At 44.3% G+C, this 26,152-nt stretch overlaps 1 protein-coding gene across 11 annotated transcripts in view; it reads left to right on the top strand.

Annotated features, from left to right (window-relative positions):
• The window catches only part of tcf7l2 (transcription factor 7 like 2), an 85,789-nt gene that overhangs the window by 17,064 nt on the left and 42,573 nt on the right, over positions 1-26,152 (top strand). For 8 of the 11 annotated variants that reach the window (XM_070927195.1, XM_070927197.1, XM_070927196.1 and 5 more), the window contains exon 4: positions 12,737-12,838. The exons of 2 other annotated variants lie outside the window; for them this stretch is intronic. In XM_070927195.1, the coding sequence (XP_070783296.1) occupies positions 12,737-12,838 (102 nt within the window). Of the gene's footprint in view, positions 1-12,736; positions 12,839-19,814; positions 19,875-26,152 lie in introns of all 11 variants that reach the window. One more of the 11 variants, XM_070927194.1, reaches the window with a different exon arrangement.

Raw genomic sequence — 26,152 nt, forward strand, 5'->3', positions numbered from 1 at the left:
GTCCATCCCTTGTCTCCCTTTTCTCTTATTCCACCTCCCTCTCTCTCGACCCAGCAATCTCTCCCCTCTCTCCCTCTCCTCTCTCAGTATGTGCTCTGATTACCTCTCCAAACTGGCAATAAGTTGATTGCTTTACAGAGATGATGTAAGCCTCTGCCCTAGGGTACATCAGGTTGGATTTCTCCCGCTTTATCTTGTAAAGCCTAAATTAACAGCTGGTTTGGTTGGAGTTCTCCTGGATCTGACTAAAGGATTAGGCTTGGTTCTCATGCGAGTCAATCCGGTTTGATTTATTGCAGGTCTATCAAAAAAGATCAATGGGAGTCCTTTTGAAAGTAAATCCTTAATCGCTCTTTGCACTTACGTGTCATCATTGTGAATTTTTTTTCCCCCTCCTTTCTATCTCTTGCTCTCTCCTTTCTCCATTTCTCACTCCCTAATTCTTATTCTTTCCTTACACCACTTCCTTGCCTGTTTTTTTCCCTCTCTCCTTCTACACCCCACCCAACCCAGTCTGTGGTACTGATCTGTCTCTGTCGATGGTATCATGGTGAAATGCCAGATAGATTTTTCTCTGTTCTCATTAGTTATCCATCGGGGCAAGGCAGCCCTAAGCATGGTTTTAGCATCCTCTGGTTGTGATCACACCCGAAATGAGACCCTGCTGCTGCCGCCCTTGTTTTACCTTCACCTAAACTTCACCTAAATCATGCCCTGTCTTTTCTCCACATTAGCCCTGTCACTCACCTCTGGCTCTAGGTAACAAGGAAGTTGAAGAATTAATGTTTTGCTCACATATTAGTGAACACAACCTCCTCCACTGAGGTTGAACTGGGGAGAGTTTGTGTGAGAAGGGTACATTTTTTTAAATGATATTATATTATTACACTGCTTTGGTACTTTATGAAGCTGATTTACATGTTGTTTCTTAAAAACACTTCCACAGATTTCACCTTTTGATGACATTACTTTTTCAAATCTCAGTTCTCTGCTCTTTGGTTTTGGGAGAGCGAGATGTTTTAAGACGTGTTGAATTCAAATATAATTAGCATTAGTCTAAAAAAAAAAAATCCAGTATCGTTTGGACTTCATTTTCCTTCATCTTCCTTGCGTCTTCATTCCCTCCAGGCCTAGATGCATGCTAACACGTGAAACGTGCTAAACCGATTCCAATAACATAACCATAACTTAACGTCATCTCACATATTGGAATACTGAATGCTTATTTTCTTGCACATTCAAGTGCACATACTTCCCTGCCGACAAAATGATATAACACTCAAACAGCAACCTGCTGCATATTTTCTTCCAGACATTCGTAAAGCGACCTGGCAGCTGTTGAGAAGTAAGGAGGAGGGAGGGGGTTAAGATCTCACCAGCTTTCTCTTTCTACACTTTCTGTCTCACTTTCTCTTATTCCTCCAACAACAGGGCTCATTATTTGTTACCTTCTCCTCTTTCCTCCATCTCCAGGCCATGACTTTCAATGAATCTGAATACAAACCAGTAGCACAGACCCAAAGGGTTAGATGGGTGGACAAACCGCGATGATGGTGCTGATGACGTGTAGGGTACATTTCGGTGGAGTGGTGGCTCCTCCTAAGTTTCTCATCCCTATCCACCCAGCACCCATATTTCTCTTGAGGATTTCCTGCATCCCTGAATGCTCTGGAGTCTATTTCCTCCATTGTGTGAAAGTGCATGGGGCAAAGGGAGGTGAAACGGGCTCAGGGTCGATCAATGTCAAATTCTGGTGTGTCCTCCTGGCATGCTCGGTGAGCTGGATGGCTGGCAGACCTGGGGGGTGGAGGTGTGGGAGGGGCTGTGGAGTGGTGGATGTTGGGTGTGTGTGAGTGGGGGGGGATGAGATCGACGGGATACGTGGGAAGGAAGGGCTTGCTGTCAGCCAGCTGGACCTCTTAATCCTACAGCCTTGGGGAAAGGGTGTGTGAACGTGTGTGTGTGTGTGTGTGTGTGTCTGTGTGTGTCTGTGTTTGTGTGTATTGTGTTTGTCTCATAGAGATTTGTCAAGTTTAGCACACCTCTGCTCCCCTCTTTGGCCCAGCTGAGCCCACAGTGTGTGTGTGTGTGTGTGTGTGTGTGTTGTGTGAGTGTTCCAGCGAGAGGCAACCAGGATTTCATGTGCACTGTGTTTACTGTAGTCCTCGCTTTAACGGCACACTGTATATTTATGTCGAGACGACACAACCTCTCACCCCCTTGATGTTGGAGAGGCGCTGGGGGTTGGTGCGAGTTGGAAGTGGTTGAGGGTGGGGGAGGAAGGGGGAATGAGGGGGAAGTTGTGAGGGCAACAAACACTGCCAGCACCCCCTGCTCCGCCCCATCCCATCCCCTGCCTTCATGCCCAGCCCTCTCCCAGAATCAAACGCCTATTCTCTAAAACTCGTGTGTGTGCACTTTATCCCGCTCTACGTCATGCTGTAACTAACTGGCTGATTGCGTCATCCCCTTGTCATTCATTAGACACAAAACATACTATTTAGCCACATTCCATGCAAGCTCTCTCTCTCTCTCTCTCTCTCTCTCTCTCTCTCTCTCTCTGCCTCTCTCTCTCTCTGCCCCACTCTCTCTCTTTTGGCGTAGACTTTTGCATATATCACAGGCTGGCAGGCTAAGAGCTTGGGACTTCCCCACGCCACACTCCAAGCCTTTGATCCTTTGCTTTGGAGGTAACATCAAAAGGAGAGGCATAGAAAGGCAGCTACTACTGTGAAGTTCAATGTTCAACTTGATGGCTTGGCTGAGGGCTTTTTTTCCTCTCTCCTCCCCCCCTCCCCCCTCCCTCACCTCCCTCCCTCCCCCCGCTGCTCCCTCGATCCCTTCGCTGCATCCCTCAGCTGACAAAAACACACAGTTTGTAGCCAAGGGTTTTTTTTTGTGTGCCTCTGACCTCACCTCCTTAGAACCTATCTGGCATAAAACAAGACCTCCTCCCCATAAAAACTCTGATATACAGATGGTGTACACAAAGATGCAGTCGTTTCTTTTTGATGGTGTGGTAAAAGGTGCAGTTGCAGCGCCCGGCCCTTCCCTTTCTCTCTGTTTCTTCCACTCTGCGTGGATGACATGCAGCATCCTACATTGCGGCTGGTTGCATCAATGCCAAGCCAGGCCCATTGCCGCAGCGGCGGTGGATAGGTTAGTGGGAGTAGAAGGGCATCACACCATATTGTTTTCTTGCGAGCCTTCTCTGTATGGATCCATCCTCACTCTCTACGTCACGTCTTTTTGAATGTGAGAAAAGTGAGTGTCAGAAAAGGCTCATAGAAGTAAAAGATGTACTCTCTGCTTTTCCCCCAGCTGCTTTGGTTGCTGTGTTGACGCGGGGCACATACAGCTTGCAATCATTCGTTCACAGGAAAACAAATGATTTTCATAATGAATGCCTCAATGCCTGTTTCTTATGCAAACTATCTAAATTAAGGAAGTATCAGATGAAGCCGTGCATTCCAGGTCAAAGCCTAGCTTTTCTGTGGTGTAGTCAACGGTATTTAAATGACACAGACTTGATAAGGCGATCCAGAAAGCTGAGGTGCTCCACTAAATGCTTTTTCGTCTTTTATGAGCTTCCCTGTCTGACTGTGCCAATTAGCAAAGGCGTGTGGCCTGCTTTTCTTCTCCTCTTTTTCTCTCTTTTTTTTTTCCTGCTCCAACTCTCTTTCTAGATAGACGCTCTCTATCGTGCTCCCGCACACAAACACCACCGTACACACACCAAGCACACGTTTGGTGTATCATTAGCTTAGTGTGCTGGGAGGCGTGCGAGCCCGGGCTCTCCCCTGCCTTATCTCCATGTCAATCACAGCGTGTGTGTGAACATCAGTTGTAATGATCTCCATCCAGCCTGTCGGTGCGTGTTAGCGCCTGGCTTCCCTCGCCCCCGGAGCAAGCCGTTCCCTAGCTAATAGATGCAAAATTAAGCTGATCAATAGATGGCCTCAGCTCATTATTGACATGTTATCGCGGCGTGGGATTTTTGTGCGGGGGTTTTATACAGAGATAGCTGGAGATGCAAGGCAGGAGGAGCAAAAAAAAGTTAGTTGTCTTCTCCAAATGGCTCAGGCCACTTTACTTCAACCCTGCAATGATAGCCACATTAAGCTAATTTATTCTTACTCAATCTTATGCATGTAATGTGATATTTTAGATGCTAAAGCGGTGGTCTATTTATATTACTTGTCCTATTGGAAGAGTAATCGCCTGCTCAGTGGTAGGAAATGAGATGGAGACTTTGTAAAACGCCATATTAAAGATTCATCAATAATTGGCATGTGTGCTGCTGTTTGTGTTGCGGGGGAGGAGGGAGGGGAGGGCTCTTATGGACGGATCACCATGTGATTGAGCTAAGTGGTAATTAACCATGAGAGAGGTGTGTGTGTGTTTGTGTGTGTCTTTTTGAGCCTGTGCTTTCAGGTGTGTGTGTGTGTATGCATGAAGATGCATGTGCTGTTCTGTGTCAGAAAAGGTGGCATCACTGACAGAGTTGATTTGGAGGTGAGTGCTGGGGCATGTGGTCAGGTTATGGTGGTGAGGGGGGTGGGGGGTGAGAGCCACCCATTCTGGGCCGAGCCACACTGCCGCCTCCCCTGACCCTCCTCAGGTCTTATTGTCAAGGAAGCGTCTCCCATTTTAATGAGCTCCAATAACCAAGCCCTTATTACTTATTTATTCATTAAGCTACCGTGGCAAAGCGGCAGTAGCCCACTGTGTGAGTGTGCATGTTATTGCTTGTGTGGGATTTTTTTTTTCTTTCTGTCATGCACGATATCATAGTAAATATCATGTTTCGTAACAACAATAATAAGTTAGGTTAAACCTAACTGAATCTAATATGGATAGCTTAAAGCTGATGAATTAGCCTCGTTGGTTGGGTTACAAATCCATAACCTGAAACCATATTTGAGATTTGAGTTGAAACCCTTAAAATCCCGGGCTTTAGGTATGCTGAGGGAGTAGGCCTCATGAATATGGAGGCTGAAGTGCTTCGAGGTGTATGTGCAAGTGTGAAAGAGACACAAAACAGACTGAATGTTTGTTGGTTTCGTATGATGCTTTTGTGAAGATTAATTGCCTGTTGGTATGTGTGTGTGACGCGTTCTGATTGATGAATATGCGTAGGTGGAATTGTGTGATAGCGTGTAGTGTTTTCAGAATATCGGAAGTCTTTGTGAAGCCTGAGAGTGTACACATTTGCTCCCTCTGAGGCATGTTTCATAGCTTCCTTATATCCAGTGTACCGTTTAACTAATTCATAGTGAACTCTCGCAGAACAAAACCAGACACCCAACATCAAGGGCAGCGTTCAGCTCTCCTCCAGCACAATGCCAAATACAGCACTCTCTAGCAGAACGTGGGCGCTGCAATCAGCTTACTTATCTCCCTCAGCAGAGCTCAGCCGCTGTTCACCTTTTTAACTCTCCCCTCCACGCCTCAGACCCTGCTTCCTGCAAACAAAGGTAAGCATGTAGTGAGCATATGAGTTGCCCAACCTCTTCTTCTCCCTTCCTCTGGCTTGGCCTTGCGTAAGGGGCTCAGACACACCTAGGTCTGCAGACATGCCCGTTCACCTCCATGTTGCCGCTAAGTAGGTCAGTGTGACCAGAATGGTCCGGGACCTGATACTTGACCTGTCAATGCATCAGCCTACTTCCACTGGGCTGTGGAGCCTCCACCACCATTAATAACCATGCTAATTTAATTATACAGAATATAAGAATGCACACAAATCATATATATATCAATATAAGACTGCAAACTGGGAAATAGAGTATCTAGAAACACCATCTCAAAGGCAACTGGATTTGCTGTTTGAAGACATTTCACCACTCATCCAAGATTAGTTTTCAGAACTGAGTGGCATAATGTCCTCACGACAAAACCGGTAAATCCAGTTGTCTTTCACTTCAGTACATCTTGATATCCTGTTACCTGGATGACTGAAAATATTAATTGCAAGGAAAGTAGTGGGACTTGCTTATCATGTTGATGATTTTTAAGAGCACCTTTTTAATACAGACATTTTGTTACATAAAAGATGTTTTGGTGTCACAGCAAAAAAATGTTTTTTAAAATAACTGTGCACTTCGCATTCAGATATCTTATTAGCCTTTGTGGCGAGAACAAAACACAAATAACTAGACTAAGGAGTATTGATGAGTAATCCCACTCCGTTGATTAATTAAATGAACTGTGATTACAACACTATTAGGAGTAAGTAAGACAGTTGCATTTAATATTGCAATAATCAGAGCTTCCAGCCTCATAACATGTAACCCACTCAATTTGTCACCCTAGGTATTATGGAAGCCAATGAAAGTGCCCCAAAGCCCAAGTTATATTTGTGTCTGAGTAAAGGGAAAGAAAGAAAGAAGAGTCACTCAGATAGAATAGCAGCGAGTGCAGCTCTGTGAAGCAGGAGAAACACCTGAAAGCAAAGGCATTCTGCAGCAGAGCCTGATGCTAAAGGTGCCAGAGTGCCTGTTCATTAGCGGGGCTGATGGAAGACCAGCCAGCTCCTGCTGGCCTTCACCGTCCCTGCCACAATATTTATAGACCAGCCAAGAGATACTCTTAATGACACAGGGAGAGGGACAGTGGGAAAGGGGTTGGGGGTGCAAAAGTCAGAAATGGAACGCTGTTTACTTTCTGAAGCTTGTTGAGAAGTTGGTGTGTTTTGGACTGCGATCATGTCACCCTCACACTTACTTTGAGAGCCCTGTATGTGCATCCAGGTCTGTGTGTAATCTTTGCTATTGTCTATCATCATCCAATCCATTTAATTAAAGGTAGTGAACTACATTTAGCTAAACCTTCAAGTGGACAGTTCGGTCTCCTTGTGATTGTTGTAGAAAAATGTGTTGGCTACATGTTGCGCAATCCTTTGAAACTTTCCGGCCAATCAGCTGGTATTTGAACAGCACATTTGTCCACACTTGCTAAGTAAACAGTGTCACAGAAAAGCGATACTTATCTCATGAACCAGTGTTTAAGAGAGCGAAACTAACTTCCAGAACAGTCCCCAGTGTTCACTGAAAGAAGTCTAAAGAAAGTACACCAAACAAATCGGTTAAAAGCTAAGCAATTCTCCCTTTTTTGTCAAAGACTGCAATACTTTCTGAGATATTACGAACAATAGTAGTTTCACAAGCCTATTTCTACAGCCTCATTTTAAGGGGCGAGTAAAGTCTGAGTTGGGTGGAGAGGAAGGAGAGGTCATGAGCACATTCCCCTTGTGGAAAAAAGGCTTATATGAAAGTGTCAGGTTGAGTTTTTTTTCTGCAAGAAAGAGAGAGAAGGGGAGTTTGAGGTGGAGGTGGAGATTGTTGGCAAAGGGGGTACGGGTAGGAGGTGAGGTTTTGGATAAGGTCGGCGGCCCCAGTGCTGTCAGGGCCAGTGGAACCCCCAAGCGGTTCTGGCTTTGGAGTAAATATGGGCCCAGCGGACCCCTTCACGCCCCAGGGCAGGCAAACCCCAGGCCTTCCCACATTCCACTTTTATTTTCCTGGTTGCAAAATGCCTCTGGCTATCAGAGCAGGTGGGGTGATTTTTTTTTTTCTTTTAATATTTACTCATAAAATGTGCATTAGTAGTACCAAAGCAGCCATGATGGGCCCTCTTGTATTGGCTAACTTTCTTCCAGTTTTGTTAAGGAATTCTTATGCTACTTCCATTCGCTTTACAGTAATCCCATTCCTCCAGAGATGCGTAGTGTACACAGAAACAGACACAACAATGTATCATATAGCTGAGTGGGTTGGTGACTTCTTTTTTTAACCAGGGGGATTTCTCCCTCCCTCAATTACAGAAAATGACTGTCCCCTCATCAACAAATTACGTGTTTGTATGAGTGTTTGCTTCTTCTCTTGCACCTGTGAGTCAGGACAAAGACTGCAGGCAATATCCGCAACAGATCAAGACAATATGCTCAGCTCTCGTTTTTTAAAGGGATAAAATTGTAGTCAAACTGGATGGACTAATCTTTTAAGCTCTGTGCAGTTTACTAGCAGAGCTTTGAATGGGCTCCTCTTACTAGCCTTGATCATTTCAGACTTAAATAAAGCTCTTTATAGTAGCAGTCTGATTGGTGTAATCTGCAAGCTGTCAATCCCATCTCTGAGCGCTCTCCCAGAGGAGCTGCCGGGCCTGTTGACCAGAGGATGTTCAAATGTGTGTGAGCATTGTTGTTCAGGTGTGAATGAGTGAGCAAGTCTGTAAAGTATGTCGGGCGGGGGGGGGGGGGGGTCACTGTGAATGTGCATGGGTTATTTCTATCTGTGTGATATGAGGCGGCCACAGATGGGTTGAAGATCTGCTGGACTCTCTAGAGCAACAGCCAGCATCCATATGCTGACTCTAAACCCAATCTGCTATCTGTCTGTCTGTCTGTGCCTGTCTCCCCTCCTTTCTCGCGTTGCTCTCATGGCTGGAAGGCTTGATGGAGCCCCAGTGGCCCTCATCATCTGTCCCATGGTTCCCTGCTGGAAAGTGGACCAGTGTTTGGGAGCCACATTGGCACATAAGGAGCTCTGTTTGTTTGATTGGTCTGAAGCCCTCTGCTCTTAATCCAAAACAAAACGAACAAGCCGTGCGGTGGCTGCTGCTCCAGCCGCCAAGCTGCATGTGATAAACACATCAGATGGGGGCTTGATGGAAAAGAAGCTGGTTGTTGACCAGAAACAGGCAGAACAATCCTGCACTTTCCGTGTCTGTCATTCACACTAAAAAATTTATGAGTAAGACTCTTCCTTGTCAATAGCATGTATTGACGTTTGGTTAATGTTTGATAGGATGTGGAAAAAATGGTTTATTTTTGGGAGGATCAGAGTCTAACACTGGTACCAGGAAGGAGTGTTTTAGGCTTAATTGCTTCTGTGCCAGCTTGTTGAATTAGTAACAACAGTGGTGGAAGCCGGTGTGTAGACGTGCGAGGATGATATGTGAGCGCTCAGGATGCCCCTCCATTTGTCTCAAGCCTATGTCCCTTCTGCCATGAGTTGTGACACCGGGACCAGGGCCCCAGCTTGTTTTCACTGCGATGACAGTCAGTGTGGATCTGGGTTAACACTGTAGCTCATAACATGCCAAACCTTGGTGCAACAGCATTCACTCACATATGGGTCAGTGGTCCAGCATGCAAGTAGAAAGCACCCGCTATATTAAAAAAATTGCACTGAAACAAGTGGCAGATAAATTGATCAGAGCTCAACATAGAATGAATCATCAAAAAATAGTCATTCATGAAGCAAAAATGCCAAACCGTATTGGCTCTGGTTTCTTCAATGGATATATTTGGGTTTTGGACAGTTGGTCAGACAAGATAAGCAATTTGAAGACATCACCCTGGGACCTCTGGGCACATTTAGCTGTTTTCTTCGGTTAATTGAAAAAAGAACAGATAAAATAATCAATAATGAAAATAATCATTAGTCATAGCTCTTGTAAACAACTCCCACCCCCCCACCACCACCAACCCCTGTCTTGTGCTTGCGAAAACAGTAGAGGACAGGAAAATCGGGACAGTGAGAGTGAGTTCATCCCTCTGTAAGGATTTAGAGGACTCCCTTGTCTTTCACTTCATCAGAGACAATTGAGTCATTCAGCTCCCATTGTGGGGCTGGCCAGGCGAGGAGGGGCGCAGGGTAGGGGAAGAGAACGGGGGGAGGTGGGGTGGGGAGGCTGAAAGGGAGAGGAGAGAAGGAGAAGCCGTCTGGTGCACAACCCGGAGCCGGAGCACAACCACTGGGTGGCTCTTACAGGGTGGGGGTCTGTCAAGGGGGGGCTGCTTAGTGTTTGTGTGTGTGGGAGGGGGGCAGGAAGAGAGACAGAGGAGAAGAGAGAGTTATCCTGGAACTCTGGAGCAATTTGTCACATTGGAATGGCTCTTGAGTTACCCGGGGGGCCCCCTCATAGCAGGAGGGTTTTCAGGTCGCAGAGTGGGGAACAGGGAGGAGCTTGGAGCAACAGAGAGGGGTCAGAGGTCATGGCCTACTCAAGCCGAGGCGGTGCGTCCGTTAGCGGGGCAGGCGGGCGGGTGAAGAGAGAGGAAGGAGGCCAAGGAGGGGGTGGTCGGAAAGCCCGGTGCTTGCCAGGGCTTCGTTTTCCTTGGCATGCTTGTAAAACCTGCAGGAGAGATTAGTGTGTGAGAACATTTGCAATAGCAGGGCTGAAGTGGAGCCACTTGTCAGGGCATGCGCTGCGGCACCCTCCCTCCCTCTGCAGTCTTTCAATGTCTCTCCACCCCATTGCCCCACTCAGGGGTGTCACCTTCATGCTCCTTACCCACCTACTCAGAATGTTCTCTTGGTCGACCCCTTCCCCGACTGCAGCTGTGTTTGAATATTTGCATGTGTGAGCATGTGTGCACACGCACATGCGATGGCAGGACTTTCCCATGACTGGATTCACAATATACCCCCCTTCTCTCCAGCACTGCCCTGTCTTCTAGCCCCTCTGGCACCAATGGACACTGTCTTAAATTACCTCATAGATGACAGCAGCCCCGTTACTCTCTTCCTTCTCTTTTACTGTTACAACACCACCCCCCTTGCCTCCTCCTCTCTCTCCTTCATGGCAATTAATACCCAGTGTGGGGGGTCCATAAAAACCCACAAGACCTCAACTCTGGAGTTTTTACAACCATTCCTTTTTCCACTCTGAGGACATACAAACAAGCATAAACAAACCCAGTTTTTTAGCAGTAAAAGCCGTCTTGGGGTCATAAATGAGTGGTAGTGGTGGAGAAAGACCAGGCAGGAAACAGTCTTTTTCCGTGCACGGCCTGTAACCGAGGACATGGAGTCAATAACTCCCTCCAGCGTCTACCACTGGCAGGCACCCCACGGTGAACTCTTCGCTAATTACCACTGATTTAGACACAGTCTCAGGAAGGGTCGCGACACACTCACTCTCTGACCAGCTCTGCCACACATACAGAACACACACCCCCAGACATGCATACAAACTAGCGGTCACCCTTGCTGGATGGCAGCACAAAGAAATTGAGTCTAGTGTACCTGCATCAGCATACAACTGCCTACAACTGGACGATGGTTGCACTAAAGTTATAATTCATAAAACAGCGATGCTTAAACTTTTTGTCACGAAGTGCCAAAATCTGATCCTGGGCTCTGGGCTAAAAATGATGGTGAGATAATTACGAAACGTACCAGGATTGCCCGAACCTCTTTAGGTGTTATGTCATTATTGCAAAGAAGCACATTATCTCAATCACTCCTGAAATATAATTTAATAGGGTTCAGGTAGCATCAAGTGAAGCAACAACCTCTAAATATGTGGATGTCAGACGATTGTGTTTACATTTCTTGACCATGTTGAAGGTTCAAATGGCATCACAGGCCCAGATCCAAGTCCAAGTTGACCCGTCAGACTGTTTTTAGGGGGATATCTGCAGCTTATATTAATGTAGACTTTATCCTATGCCCATTTTAATGACTCTGCTTTTGGGTTCCCAAGTGAAGTATTTTTTTCTTGTTAGATCAAACCCATTTTCATTGCATGCAAATCCAGGGAACTGCAAACACGTAGGTAGCCACAGAGGCTAATATTTGAATGTAATGGAACAGGTTTTCAAAGGTCACAGGTTTTACACTGTTTACAGCTGTTGCTGTTCCCTTCCTCACAATGTGTAGGCCCTTCACCTCTTAGTATGGTACCCATTCCAAAGGCCTCAGAGCTGAAACAGCTGCTATGACCTCTTTCACTCAAATTAGGTGGCCGTGACATTGATAAGCGGAGTCTGGACCGCATACCGTAAGAAGGTCAACACCAGGCAGTCAGTGGCTGACAAATCAAAGAATTTGCTGTTCGGCCTCAGAGTAAAATGTAGTAAAAAGTAGAATTTTTCACTGACAGCAGATTTGGATATTTGCCATGTTTTATTATAATCGAATATATGGAGATGAGGACAAGAGCTTTTCCTGCTTGTTTTAGAAAGAGGTACAAGGTAGACCATTTTGGGTAGAGCAGTCAACTTAGCACATGTCATCAAATTAAAAGGACTCCACCCAGTTTATAACACAGACAGATGTTTCTCATGACCCTTGTTTCTGCTTATCTGTCTTTCTGAGCTTTAGTGTGTGTGTGAGAGAGAGATTGAGGGAGAGAGAAAGGGAGGGAGACATCTGATAGAGGCCAAGTCAATCATTTATGGGAGCAGTCAGGAGGTTTAGCCGCAGAGGAGTGTGGTGAGACGCCACGCTTTAACCTCTTTATGGGTTCCAATAAAAGTCACATTTATGACATTAGGTCATCTTTAAGCCATGAGCTGTGTACAGTACTACCCCTAACCTCTGCCCTCCCCCAGCTCCAAATTAGTGACTTAATGAAATCCAAAGTCACTCGTCAGCTAATTTAGAAAAAAATGTTTTTTGGTTTCTGCTCACTGTGAAGGAGCCTGGCTACTAAAGGAACAGTTTTGTACTGTGTATTTCAGAGAAATGTGTACTTTGGTTTACACAACTACTGTGTGCACTCCTGCTGGACTCATGCTTCAGGCCATCCTCACCCCATCCACCATCCGCCTTTAGATCTTTATTTGCTTTTCCATGTTTTTGAGTTTCCATACCCATACACCTGTCAAGAAATGTCGTCTCCCTTTTTTTGTCTTACTTTTAATTTGTTCTTTTGGTTTTTGCTTTCTGCATTGTTAACATGTTTTGTTTCTTTCTTTCCATTCTGTTTCCTTTCTGCCATTCAGTACCTACAGATGAAATGGCCCCTGCTAGATGTTCAACCAGGAGGTCTTCAAAGTAGACAAGCACTTAAAGATGCCAGGTCCCCGTCACCGGCACACATCGTTGTAAGTAACACTCCGCTCGGTACTTTTCCTCTTTCACCAGCTCTTCCTCTCTTATTCATGACAGAAAGACAAACAACCCCTGCTTTTCTTCTCTCATCCATCCTGAAAACAGCTCCAGTGTTAAAGCCCTTCCCTTTTCCCCATGAATGGATGTTTTGACTGGAAAATGCGTATTTGTTTGCATTTACCCCAAAATCACAGTCACTAACACACCCAGTCAGTTTTATGTAAACTTGTTCTTTTATACGTGCACATTTTGACAATGAAAGTTTTGTGGATCCCAGAAAGTAGAACTTTGGTCTGTTAGCAAGTGATCAGGAGGCGAATGGCACTGGGGGCTGCCTCTGTGGCAGGTGCAGCAGTTGTTCTTTGGACGGCCACGCCGCCTGTAATCCCAGAGAAAATGATAACTCCCAGCCTTGTGCTGAGCTGAATGATTATGGAAAACTGCTCTCATGTTGACAACTTTTTCATGAGAATGAGCTAATGCTGGGCATTTCAGGGAAGTGTGGGCGTTCCTTCAACATTGATTACCCTATCCACGGAGTTGGAGGAGTAGTCTGGCAGGAGAGTTGGCTCGACAGCGATAGGGGCATATGCAGTGCATACACATAACAGAGCATCCACCCCAGGCATGTCAATATCTAAGAGGCAAGCAGCTCTAGAATGAACAGTCGAACGTGAACTTAGTAGTTAGCCAAAGGCATAGTTTTCAGGAGGTCAGCGGAAAGGTTGAACATAGGGAGGTGTACGTATGTGGTCACAGGGTGAGCGAGCCAGGAAAATCAATGAGAGTGGGGATTGAGCAGAATTAGTGAGGTGATCATGAATGCCCCGGGCCATTATTGGCACAGTAGTCACTTTTGTTTTGGAGTTGTGCATCTTCTACATATTGTTATGAAAATGAAAATTTGAAAAGCGCATAACGATTTTGGATGTAGTAGCCTTCCAAGTTTGTATGCTCATGAATACAATATCTCCTGTGGTAGCAGTTCAGTGCCGGAGCTAATAATACATTGCTGACCCTTTTTGTTTATGCACTCTGTGCAACAACACAGTTAGTAGTCGTCATGGTTCTGGAGCTCACACAGAAGTCAGTGATGATTTTAATCACACAAATTACACTGTCAAGACACAGTGTCCCTCTGAGTCACATCTGACATTTGATCAGTTCAATTACTTTTATGGTCTGTAATAAATACCATCTCGAACAGTTATTCAAAAGTTGGCGAGCCAAGGCCTTCTTGGTATTTTGCCCGTTTAAGTTAAGCACGTCTTAAAATAGCAGGAGTCGACAAGGCTGTTTATTTGAAACAGAAACCTTGTCAAAAGTTGTGTTTTAAGACAAAGAGCATGCGATGACAGTGTTATTCTGAACAAAACAAGCCCAGCAAAGGCCCTCCTTATCTTTCCCTGCGATGCTGGTGTTATTTTTATACCAAAGAGTTCAGGGGCCTCTTCTTACTCTGTTATTTTAGGAGACGCCGAGAAAAGAGTCCCAACTCCTATGAAGTCATTAAACTGGTCGTAGGCAGCAAAAGCTGCAGGTAAATACTGCTATGAGTCATATGGCTGTAAATACTTACCACCTCACATCCACATAAACTCCTGCTGTACAATTCATTTTAAAAGGAAGTTTGAGTTTGAACAGTGAAGTGTAATGGTTGCAGCTCCAACTTTTTAGAATGCATTAGTGATGCCATAACACATTTTATATACACTATACAATATATTTTTTCTCTCTATTTTTTTAATTAGATTGCTCAATGCCAAGGTGGGTGCTAAAATGATCTATAATTATAACAAAATACTTTGGATTTTATTTTGGGGAAAATAAGCATCTATTTTTGTCCACAGTAAGTTGTAATCCAAGCAGTGAAGCATGCAACACTTGGAACAGACCGGCAACACCAGCAACTCAAAACAGAAACTGGCTGTGGGGCGAAAAACAAACTTGAAACAACAAAGATGGACAACCCAGTCAGATGGAAGAAATAAACTTGCACATTTCTGAAGTACAGACCCATTCACAACACAATATAGTGACTGTAATGCAGAATACTGAGCAACACTGTGTTTTTAACATGTGTTAATCACTACAAAACTTTCCCATGCTGTGAAGATGAACATCTGACCGAGCATACAGAAAGTATGAGATATCATGCCAGAGGAAGCTGAAGCTCAGTTTTAAGTTTGTGGACAACGATTCAACAGTAAAAGAAAAGTGCCAATGCCTCTGTGAGAACAGTAAGTTTAAACATTTACAGTATGCGTATTAAGTCCAGGGTGAGGTTATGTTAGAAAACAGCATGTTATGCTACCCATCATTGGATTTCTGTTGAAGTTTCGGACTTGGGCGAAGGACCAACAGATTTGATTTGGTCATGAGATCATAAGGCAATTTTAGCCAAAACTAAGAAGTTAAGAGACTCGTCCAAATTCTAAAGGCGTCTTTGCAGGGTCAAAAAGAAAACAGCTGAATTTGATGATAAATAACTCAGAATGTGAAACTTAAATTAACCTTCTGGTTTCTTTCTTTCTTTGTGCTTTTAGTTCTAAGCAGAAAACAGAAGAACAGAGCAGTGGGAACACTATTAAATGCATATCGTGATTAGTACTGACACTGATCAATATCAGAGAATATATTGTAATATTTGTGCTCATATTGCCCAGCCCTAGTGTGATGTGTTTGATAGAGTACACAGGCTGGTAAGATCAGAGGCTTCGCTGCCTCGCTGCAAAGGCACACAACTCGCTGTTAGCACAAGTGATAAATTGAATGTGAAATGCAGCTTGTATAGTTACCGCTCCTACCATCCTGCTCCAGCCATCCACCTCTGACTGAGAGGGAAGTGTGATTGAATGTTTCCTTGGTTTGCATCATACAGGCTGTTGTACATACAGAAAAGACAGATTACTGTGGACAGCATTGTGAATGCCAATGATAACTCAGCACGGGCTCCCGCTGGTGTCACTCAATCAGTCAAGTTATTATTTGTTTTTACGTCAGGATGTAGGCCTGCATGTTCCAGTACGTGATCCCCTTATCAATAAATTGGGCAGTAAACGGTAGTTTCCTTTTGTTTACAAATTCGAAGAAACACTCAGGCACCTTGACCTCTCCCTGCCTGGAGCGCTAACAGGCTGCATTGGCAGTGATAAGAAGCCGTCGATTGGCCTGCTAGATAACAGCGATCTGAAGTCTGAGTGACCCTGAGACAGTTGAAACAACAATAGAGAGACAGTGAAAGATAGAAGGAAAGATATAGATGGCTGCATATGAAGCCTGTTAGAAAGTTGTGGCGAAAGAGAGATGGACAGGGATGGAGATGCAGATAGACGGTCTCATTTGTGGCTGGAAGGCTCAGTCGAGGTGGAATGCTGCAGGATCAGCCGAGAAAAGAGGAAGTGACCTCACGCAGGCTGGTCTGTCTGAGGGCACGCTGTATGCCCCTGTTTACCATGCCCTCAAAGGGGGCCACGCAGGACCTTTTTGAAGTGCCTGACCACCCCGCAGGCAGCCTCAAAACCTGCCGCCGCTGAACTTTTATGCCATTGGCTGAAAGTTATTCAATATTTATCCACCTATTGATGTGTATTTTTTGAGGGAGAGGCTCCAAGAAATATTTTTATGCCTCACACAGCTCCTGAGGGAAAGATCATAAACAGTCCTTGCTTTGTCAACTTGCCTTTTTATTGTGATGTTTTAATTTGACTTTGTGGACTTGAAGAGTCTTTGTGGATACGTAGCAGCAGGAAGTAGCTTAAAGCTGGTGGACAAATTTAGGAAGTGGTGTGTGGGTTTTTTCTTTTAACCACTTTTTCACTTCCATTATTTAGACAGTGATTATTGCATTAACCCTGTAACACCAAATAACATACCATACTGAAAGTGTGCGTGTGTTGATAGCATCAACAACGGTGCAGTAAAGGTCTCAGCAGGAGTCCAGGCTCATGTAATGTAATGTCATGACATCATTTGGCTGAAAGGTATTAAACCATTTCATCTCACAGTCATGTGATGAAACCTTTTCTCAGTTTTAGATAAAGAGCACCTCTAGAGATGATATGACATGTGAAAGCATTTTAAACACAAGTCATTCTCATTGAATCATGTTTCTTAATTTGCCGTTCTGGGAATTGGGGCAGAAACATGCAAATGTTAAGAGCATACACACAGAAACTACTTTCCTGACATTCACGTGCATACTCACACACACACACACACACACACGCAAACACAGCCTTAGAGTCTAGAGCCTAGCCCTGGTTGAACAATGTCTCCATTGTTTTGAAGGCTTTCACTGGCAGCAGGGGACGGCTGGAGTGTTAACCATTTCCCAACTGCGCCTCACTGTGTGTTGTGGTGTGTGTGTGTGTGTGTCAGAGGTAGTGAAGCATGGGCTCAGGGATGAGGAGAGGGAGGGCACTTGCTCCAAGTGTATGGTAATTAGTGTGGAGGAAGTGATGGAATCTGGCCATTTTTATGGCCTGCAAGACCTCCCACCTGAGCCTTTAGAACTACTGAACATGCTTATTTTATTCCCATTCAGTCTCGCTTGTTTCTCTGAACAATGTGTACTGAAAAGAGGCTGTTTGAAAAGAGCTAACATGTTTTTGATATTATAAAAGAAAAAACAGAACTGCGTCTTGGCCAAGCATTCAGAAAACACACGCCACAATGACTCTGTGGACCCCAACAATGGGCAGAAAGGACTGGATGGGCATGCGACTCTAGCTCTGTGTTAGAAAAGACAGAGCCAGGATCACATTCACCTTCCTTGACCGCTTCTCTGTCCATTTTGGAGGAATGGGGATAAAGGGGGCTTCCTGTGGTCTGAATGGGCCATGCACCTGGGCTAGCCAGACAATTGCCCAGGACTCTGGGACGTCTGGCCTCCTCAGCTGTTAATGAGCGACCCCGTTGTCAGCAGGCACCACCCACACACTGTCCATAGGCTTTACCTCGAAGGCTTTCTCTATACGGACTTACACCGACCTTCTGTATTTTAAGCCTTTTTTGCAAATAACCCCGCCTTTTGTCTTCTTTCTGTGCATGCCTCCCTCCATCCACCCTTAACCTTTGCTGCAAGTGAAGGCTCATATCCCAGACATTTATTTATTGTCACTTTTGGATGTGGAAATCTTAGATTTACATATACCGTGATTGAAGATTTTATCCATATTGCCCAGTTCTTTTTGGCAAGTGATCCAGACCTCAGATAGAGACCATTGTGTCTGTCAGCTGTCTCTCACTGTCTCCTCCAGACAAGACCCTCGTTCAAGGGGTCACGCTTACATCATCAGCTCGGGCCAAAATCTGAGGCCGTCGAGACGTGGCGTCAGGCCCGGGAACTGTGACAATGAAAATGAGAGCACCTCAGTCATTGTATCGGTCCAGCAGTCTGGACGGCCGCTTGTTCCCACAGACAATCCACGCAGTGTTGGCTTAGTCAGCAACAACACCACAACAGTGACTGAAGAGTTGTCTCACTCCTTCATGGACTTAAATACCTAAACATCTTACAGTAAAGGTACCTGATACATTTTAAATATGCTAATGGTTAAAGCCAAGCAACCAGAATTCAAAATGTCTAATTTTGCAATTGTTTTTTTGTGAATGTGCGAAGAACATTGTTAAGGAGTCTTTCCATTACAACATCTAATTGTAGGAAATGTGAATAGCAGTTTGTTGTATTGCATCTGTGTGTTTCTGTGTGTGTGTGTGAATAGCTCTAGGGCCATTGTATGTACTTTTCTTCCTTGCTGTGGTATTTGACCGTCATATAACCCCTGTGAACTTAAGCTACCCCAGGGACTGTGCGACTCTATGTTGGACATGCACATTTAAAAGGATAATACATATTTATATCTGTAAGTGAGTGTGTGTGTGGCTGCGTGTGTGTGTGTTTCATCAGTAACCACAGTGTTCACTCTCTGGCTGCTATGAAAAGTTATCTAGCTGGCCCCGGGGTCAAGCACAAGTACAAATAGAACCCAGTGATCTCGGTGCAGAGAAAGCGACCTGCACAGTAGCTTTTAGGTGCTGGAGCCCTTCTGTAAACTAAAGGCCCTTTTGCTTTTCTCTGCATGTTCTGAGACGTCTACTAGCATGTCCTTTCTTCCTTAGGAAATCAATAACTCCCTGTCCCTATTTTCTTCCTCTTTCTTCCTCTTTCTTCCTTTCCTGTCCTCTGTCATCTCCTGATACGTATCAGCTCTTGCTCTTAGGGGCAGTAGGTACGAATGTGCCAGGTTAACCTCTGAATGCCTCCTCCTATAAAGAAACTTGTATTTGAACAGCTAGTAAGACCAGGAAGTTCACAATTTATATTTTAGTGCACACAGTGAAGTTATAAAATATCAGAAATGACTACTCTGGGGACCCATAGTCAGCACACTTTCTTATTTTCATTCTAAACTTTATAATAACATCAAGAAAGGCACGACTCCGACACTGAGGTGATATTATTTACTCCTCTGTGCAGGATCGTGCTATCTCTTTGCAGTTATAGATATTAGAGCTTAAAAAATCGGCGCCAAAACCGTGGTGGTGACAGTGGATCCCCAGACCAGCTGACTGCTCCTGAACGTCTGTGAAAGTGTAGATACTGAGGAGATAAAATGTTCTACCAAAGTGAAATATTGTTTTAACAACCTGCCAGTCAGTACCACAGCCATGTAACCAGTGCAGAGCCAGTGTTCTCCTATTCTCTCTGTGTAAAATTAGTAATAATGGGGCCGAACATGCACCCAGGAGAAAGCTGAGCCAGCAGAGACGAGGTAGTAGTTTAAATAACTAAAAAGCCAGGGGATGCATTATTTCCAGGGAGAACACGTTGCTTTTGCATAAAACCTGGTCAGCTGGGATTGTGTGCAGATGTGTATATGTGTGTGTGTGTGTGGGAGGGAGCGAAGAAGAGATGGAGAGCTGATATAATTGTGTGACTTGGGAACGTCCATCTTTGCCTTTCAGGGGCCCTTCTGCTGGGAATTCCCCGGACAGTCAGATCTGAGCCTTCACCAATTTCATTTGGTGAGAGACCTTTGAATTCCCAAAATATCTTGTTGGATTTATTTGGTTGATTCCACACGCAAATTAACAACTGATAATTGATGATTTTAAAACAAAAATGATGAATGAAAAACCTAAATCCTGGTGATGATGCTGATAATCACGCTGTGTTGTGCTTTGTGCTATAATCCAGTGCTGCTGCTTTGTTGCTGGTGTGCTTTTACCAATCTAGGTGATGGGATATTGTGGATAGTACGTGCCTCGTACATTTGACCAAAGTGCTTGCTTCAAATTTGAAACACTAAACAGAGCCTGTCCAGCTTCTTGGGGTAGTCGAGGTGTCTTCTTGTTCAGCTTTGTTTGGCTTTTAACTAATTTCTGTGTGCTAAGGATTCTGTTTGCCTTCTGTATTTGTCTTATGCTAAACCGGTCTCAGTTTCTGGATTGTTCTGGTTTAATGACAACATCCTTTTTAGCTTTGGCAGTCATTGTGGATGTATTTGGTTTGAATTATCCTACAATCCACCAGCAGGAGGAAAGAGTCTTTCTGTTTTGTCAGACTTATGGAGCAATAACACACACCGTTTACGTCCACTGGTTGAAGATTTGGATAAAAGATGACCAAACCTGAAAAAACACTGCATGTCCTTCTCTAATTTAAAATAGTATCACAGTCAAGGTTCCTCTGTCATTGTCCTGCAGCTCTTTCCCCTAGAATATGTAATTTAAATAAAGTGGAACCTAAATGTAATGTTAGTCTTGATTTGACTGCAGAGCTGACATGCAGAGGACATCAGTAAGCCTTGTTTTGGTTTGGGTCTGTGAAGCTGGGAAGACGCTGGCATTACGAAGCCCAAAGGATAACTTATTAATCTCCTCTGAGGCGACCATGGCTCTGTGGATTGCCTACTTGAATTGTTTGACTAATCAATTGCCTGTTGATTTTGCACACTCTGCAGGGCCTTTGTTGCCAGTAAATTACATGAATCCTTCAAAAGGAGAGAAAGAAAGAAGGTAAATCATACTTGATAGTGCAAACAGCCATTAATACGATGGTGTAGTCTACTTGGACTTTCAAAAAAAGAAGCAGCAAAATAAAAAACATTCCTTTCCTCATGTCAACTTGCTGCCTGCTTACCCTCCCTCTCTTATACAAGCGCCTTTGCTAGAACTTGTTTGACAAGGTCTGGCAGGATCACTGTTGGGTGTGTCTGTCTTTCTGCATGTGTGTCTTACAAACACACCTTTGTCTACACCAGCGTATCTGTAGTATCCTTGCGTCTAAGGTGTGACTTGAGTTTTAGATGTCAGGTAGTCGGAGCTAGGTCAAGGCAGGTTGTAACAAACTATATGTTTGCATACAACAACTTGAACTCATTTAACCCAGAGGTCTGACTTGCAGGCCTGCGCGGAGCATGGATACAGAGCAAGAAGATTAAAAAAACGTGTGTGGTAATCATGATTTGGTCATAGTTCATTTGAAGAAAGACCCAGGATCAAGGTTCAGAAGTGATATTGATAAATAATCTAATTTATGATAATCCGCTCCTAACAGACTGACAGTCGAGTGCACTCATCTTTGATAAATTTCCCCAGATAGCGCGATCCTCAGGCTCCGTTCTGCGGGCCAGCCTCATGAGCGACAACAGACTCAGCAGCTCCCTACGCTACTGTATTAACACTGGAGGCTGTTTCACAGGGAAACTTGTTTTGACAGAACTCCAGGTGTCTCATTGTTGGGGCTGGCATGGTTCAACAGATTTACCAATTAGCACTGGGCTGAGGGCACAGGAAGGGTGGGAGTGGAGAAGAGGGGAGGGAAGAAATTAAAGTGGGGGGAGAGTGGTGGGGGATGGATGAGGCGGATTTGGCCACAGTGATGGAATGAGATTTTGAGTGAGAGGTGCTGGTAGGGGAAGGTGTGGAGGGAGGGGAGAGGAGGGGCTTGCGACCATACGGAGGCAGGCTGGAGTAAGGCGATCCGTGACCTCAATTTTTTTTTTTTTTCCCAGCAGTGGTATGGAAGCGGCTGAGGTTTGAGCTGAGCCACAAAGGGGAGGGGAACTACCTAGAAAAAGAAGAAGGGGGCAGGCGGGTAGCAGAGGAAAAGGGGGAACACAAAACTTTTTTACTCAATGTACACCTTACCTCAGCTGAAATGTTTTGTGTTGTTCTTTCAACTCAGGCCTCCACTCAATGAAGCATAATTTAGGTAATTTGTGGTATTTTCGTTAAAGATAAACTCTTGACACTCGATTCTGTTGTTGTGCGTTGCTAACACACATTTATCTACAGGAGCGTTGATTTGTTTTTGCTGCAAGTCCCCCTTGGCTTGCTGTTCTCACTCTGGTACGAGGCAGAATTGTTTGGGATTAAACACAATGTTATTACTCTCACTAACCCTCTTTGTTATTCCTCAGAAATGTCTGCTCCTTTTTCCAGGAAGTTTGGAAGTGAACTTTTGAGAACGGGGTGAAGTGATTAAGTGAATATCCCTGGGGTGGCCTGCAGAATTTAGAGTAGTTTTTGGCTCTTGAGTGTTATGACACTGTTGCACGCGTGCACGCACAGGCGTTGTAGCATGCATGTTCTGTAGGTACATGAGCGCTTTGTTTAGTCACAAAAGTGGTTTGAAAATGTATAACTGCAATACTGTGCTTCATTCAGACTGACAGCCTTTCTGAAGTTGAGAAAAGTTTCACTTTTTAGAGGAGCGCGCTTTTTTTGTGTGTGCGGGTTTCAGCCGACCAATCACAACAAAGAAAAGTCAGGCTTTCGCTATATGTAGGAAGCTGTCAGTTTACTACAACAACCAGACTAAAACTGTGGAAAACAGCAGAGGAGAAGTTGAGGGGTTGCTTTTTGTCTGATCTTTTCATCTGTAAGCAGTGCATGGGGTGTCTTGTTTGAGTCCCTGTTCAATATCAGGGACTTGGACAAAGATAATGTTCATGGCAGCCAGTCTTTACGAAAACTGGTGACCACCTCACAAAAGCAAAAGTAGCACTTCCTATTTTTCTATCTATCACTGAGGACTGAATTCAGTAGCACTGGGAAAGGTTTGATGCTCAGATGCTTTGACACTTGAAGCCTAAATATTTATACGCTTTACCATAACTTGTGGGCTACCAGGACAATGCCAAGTATTTAAGAATTCAACCGTCAAAGATTTGAGAAAAGCAATCAATCATCAGAAAGGCATCGAACTAGAAAGGTGTTACAAGGAGGCACCAAACAAGTTATTGGTGCGTCCTTATAAGTTCCAGATCACTACGTGGTCTCGTGAATTTCTCTGGTTTTGTAATGGCTTAGCGTTGAGCCATCCTACAATTGCTATGGCGACTGTCTGTTGTATACATATGTACAAGCAGCCTGTGATTGAGAGTGATGGAGACAGCTTTGTGGAAAGGGAGAGAGGAAGGGGACTTGAGTGGGGAAAGATGGGGGAGAATATGAAGCCCCGCCAAATTCCCCAAAGAACAATTTACAGTTATGGATGAATACACTGTCACAGTCAAATTTGAACTCCGTGTGTATGTGTGTGTGTGTGTGTGTGTGTGTGTGTTGAAGATGGTGGAATGCTGAGTGATTCCAGAGAGCACTTAAGCTGCCTTGAATTCAGTTTTCTGTTTCCCACCCGCGTTATAACAGGAGAGGGGCTTTTCTTTTGGAGTTTGCGAGGGTAAACACTGGGTATCTGCTTTCTGAGTCATTTAGCATCGTCCTCTGTCACCTTCCTCATATATTCTAAACAGTGTTTTCAGGTTTGTCGGGCCAGCCTGAACGAGACTAACCCCCCAATTTATTTGATTTTGTTCCTCTTGGCAGTTCCACTGAAGACCTATCTGAACTTTTCTTGGATTTGTTTGGCTCTGGTTTTGATGTGCGTGTTGTTATTATTTTTTTTTTTCTTCTCCGTCTTCCAAGTCTGTGTAGTCGACGGTGCCTGAGTGCCAGGCCCTGCTTTTGTCTCGGCCCAGGGAAGGAATTTGATGTGAGACTTATTTTTCCTACCCAGTCAGTTTCTTTGAGCATTTTTTCCCCTGCTCCAGTTTTTTTTTTTGTTTTGTTTTGTTTTTTCTAATAGTCCTGGAAGTTTGGGACACTTCTTTGAGGCGGGTGACGCTGCGTTTTGACTGCTCTCGCATACCTGTGCAGGTGTGCACATGCTTTCGTATTTATTTATCCAGCCTTTCGAAAAAAAATGTACCCTAATTGAATGGCCTGTTAAAACGTCACTGAAATCAGTCATGTAATAGCACGAGGAAAGTGTGATAGGGTGAAAAGGAGACCTGGATTCCATGAGATTAAGGAGGATCACCATACTAGAGGTTTTGGATGAAGGGAGAGACGGCTCAATCCTGACGGTATATGAGCTGTTTTTCATTGGAGAGAAGTCTAAACTAATGTGTCAGACCACTTTTTCTCATCAGCGAGACGTGCTATAGACGCCCAGCATTGGCCAGACACCGCCTGCGAAAGATGCAGAGAATTGCATGATGGGAAAAGAATAAACGAGCCTGTCACCAAAGTTAGGAAGACTCCTTAGTGCAGCGCTACTGTCAAAAAGCAGCTTCCATTTCATACATTATTAACATTACCTAAACGCATTATTTGTGTATTTATTCATTCATTTGTCTTGTTAACATCCTCCTGGAGTAAGATAAACAGCGCGGCCAGACTGGCTGTGTGACAGTTGTGTGTGAGATTTGAATAAAAAGCCCAGCAGCGTGATTGGAGCGAGACAGGAGCTGATTCTATGGACACCAGACTTCCTCTCCAGGCTCATTAAGGGACAGTAAGGCGATGATGTCGAGTCGGCGCGCACTTTACTGGCCTGCCTTTTTCTTTGAACAGCGTCGCCCTCTTATCTGCAACATGCTCTGTTCCTCCATAACAAGACGCTCCCACTCCCATGCACACACACACACACACACACACACACGCTGTCTGTCTCTCTTTCTCGCGCACACACATTCTGCCTACATACACACTCTTCATACTTATTTAGTTTGTGTAGACAGAAAACTCTTAAGTATGTGGCTTGTCCACAGAATTTTGGCAGCTTTTGTTGTATTTTCTCCTACGCTATCGAAAAAGCCTGGTACTTGTTTTTTTTTTTTTTGTTCTTTTTTTCTGCACAGACATCACAAATGGATATTTTAATTGGAACTTTTGGCACTGTCTCCATCTTGTGTTGGAATGGCAGACAAGTGAGTGGCTGGCGAGGCCGGGGCCGGGCTGATTGGTGTGTAGCGAGGCGTGCCTAAATCAACTGGCAGCATGAATAGCTCGCTTGATTCTCACTGGCATTCACTGGAATTTTTTTTTTAAAGAAGATTCTTTCTTTGGAAAAAGTCTGGAATAACCAACAAGGGGCAGAGAATACCTCCTGCTTTCCTGAAGCATGACTTCCCTTTTGTTTTGTTGGTGCAATTTACTTGCCTTTGTGCCAACTCACTTTTGGTTCTTTTGTATCGTCAGAATAAAATGGCTAACCTGTGTTGTTGCTGTATCCCAGCCATAGTTTCATTCACTGTACAACTTCATTCGAAGGTTTTGAAATGTTAATGCGCTCATGATAATGGAAATAATCTCATTACCATAATGAATTATCATTGCACTCTTAATGTTTTTATTTTACAGTCTACTAACTCAAAGTAAGTGGTAAGCCTGTTGGGATTAGTGAAGAATAACAGAAACTGATGGAATCAGCCCTGAAGATAATTTAAAATATCTGCTGTTTGAAGTCACATTCAGACTACGTGGCAGAGTTAGTCATGACTCTGTTACACACTATTGTGTTTGGATGTCTTAAGCTGTTTCAGGGGCTTTAAGAAATAATGATGTCATATTAGGATCTCTGCACCCTCAAGTTCAAGCATAAGGACTAAATGAAACAGAGCTGTTAAAACGTTTTTTAAATGTGATGTGACAGAGGTAGAAACCTGGGTAAAATGCTCAACATGGTGCTTTATTATTCTTTTTTCTTTGCTTCATGAGCAATGCTCTTGAGTATGCATTCATATATAAAGAGACCCTACAACTACTCCTATTGTTTCTGCGCCAGACGTCATGTACAATAACTCAATAAAACTCACAATTTCAAATGTTGTCAGAGGTTAAATCTGCATACGGTACCACAGAGTAGTTTATTCATTCGTGTACCTTTTGGGAATTTTTAGGAAATATCCACTTCCTGAATTCAGGGAACTGAAAGTGAATAGATCACCAACCCCAAATGACATGTTAGGCTTGACTCCTGCTCCAGCAGAAAGCTCGCTCTGGCTCCACTGCAG

Source organism: Enoplosus armatus, chromosome 20 (genome assembly GCF_043641665.1).
Source record: "Enoplosus armatus isolate fEnoArm2 chromosome 20, fEnoArm2.hap1, whole genome shotgun sequence".
Lineage (NCBI taxonomy): Eukaryota > Metazoa > Chordata > Actinopteri > Centrarchiformes > Enoplosidae > Enoplosus > Enoplosus armatus.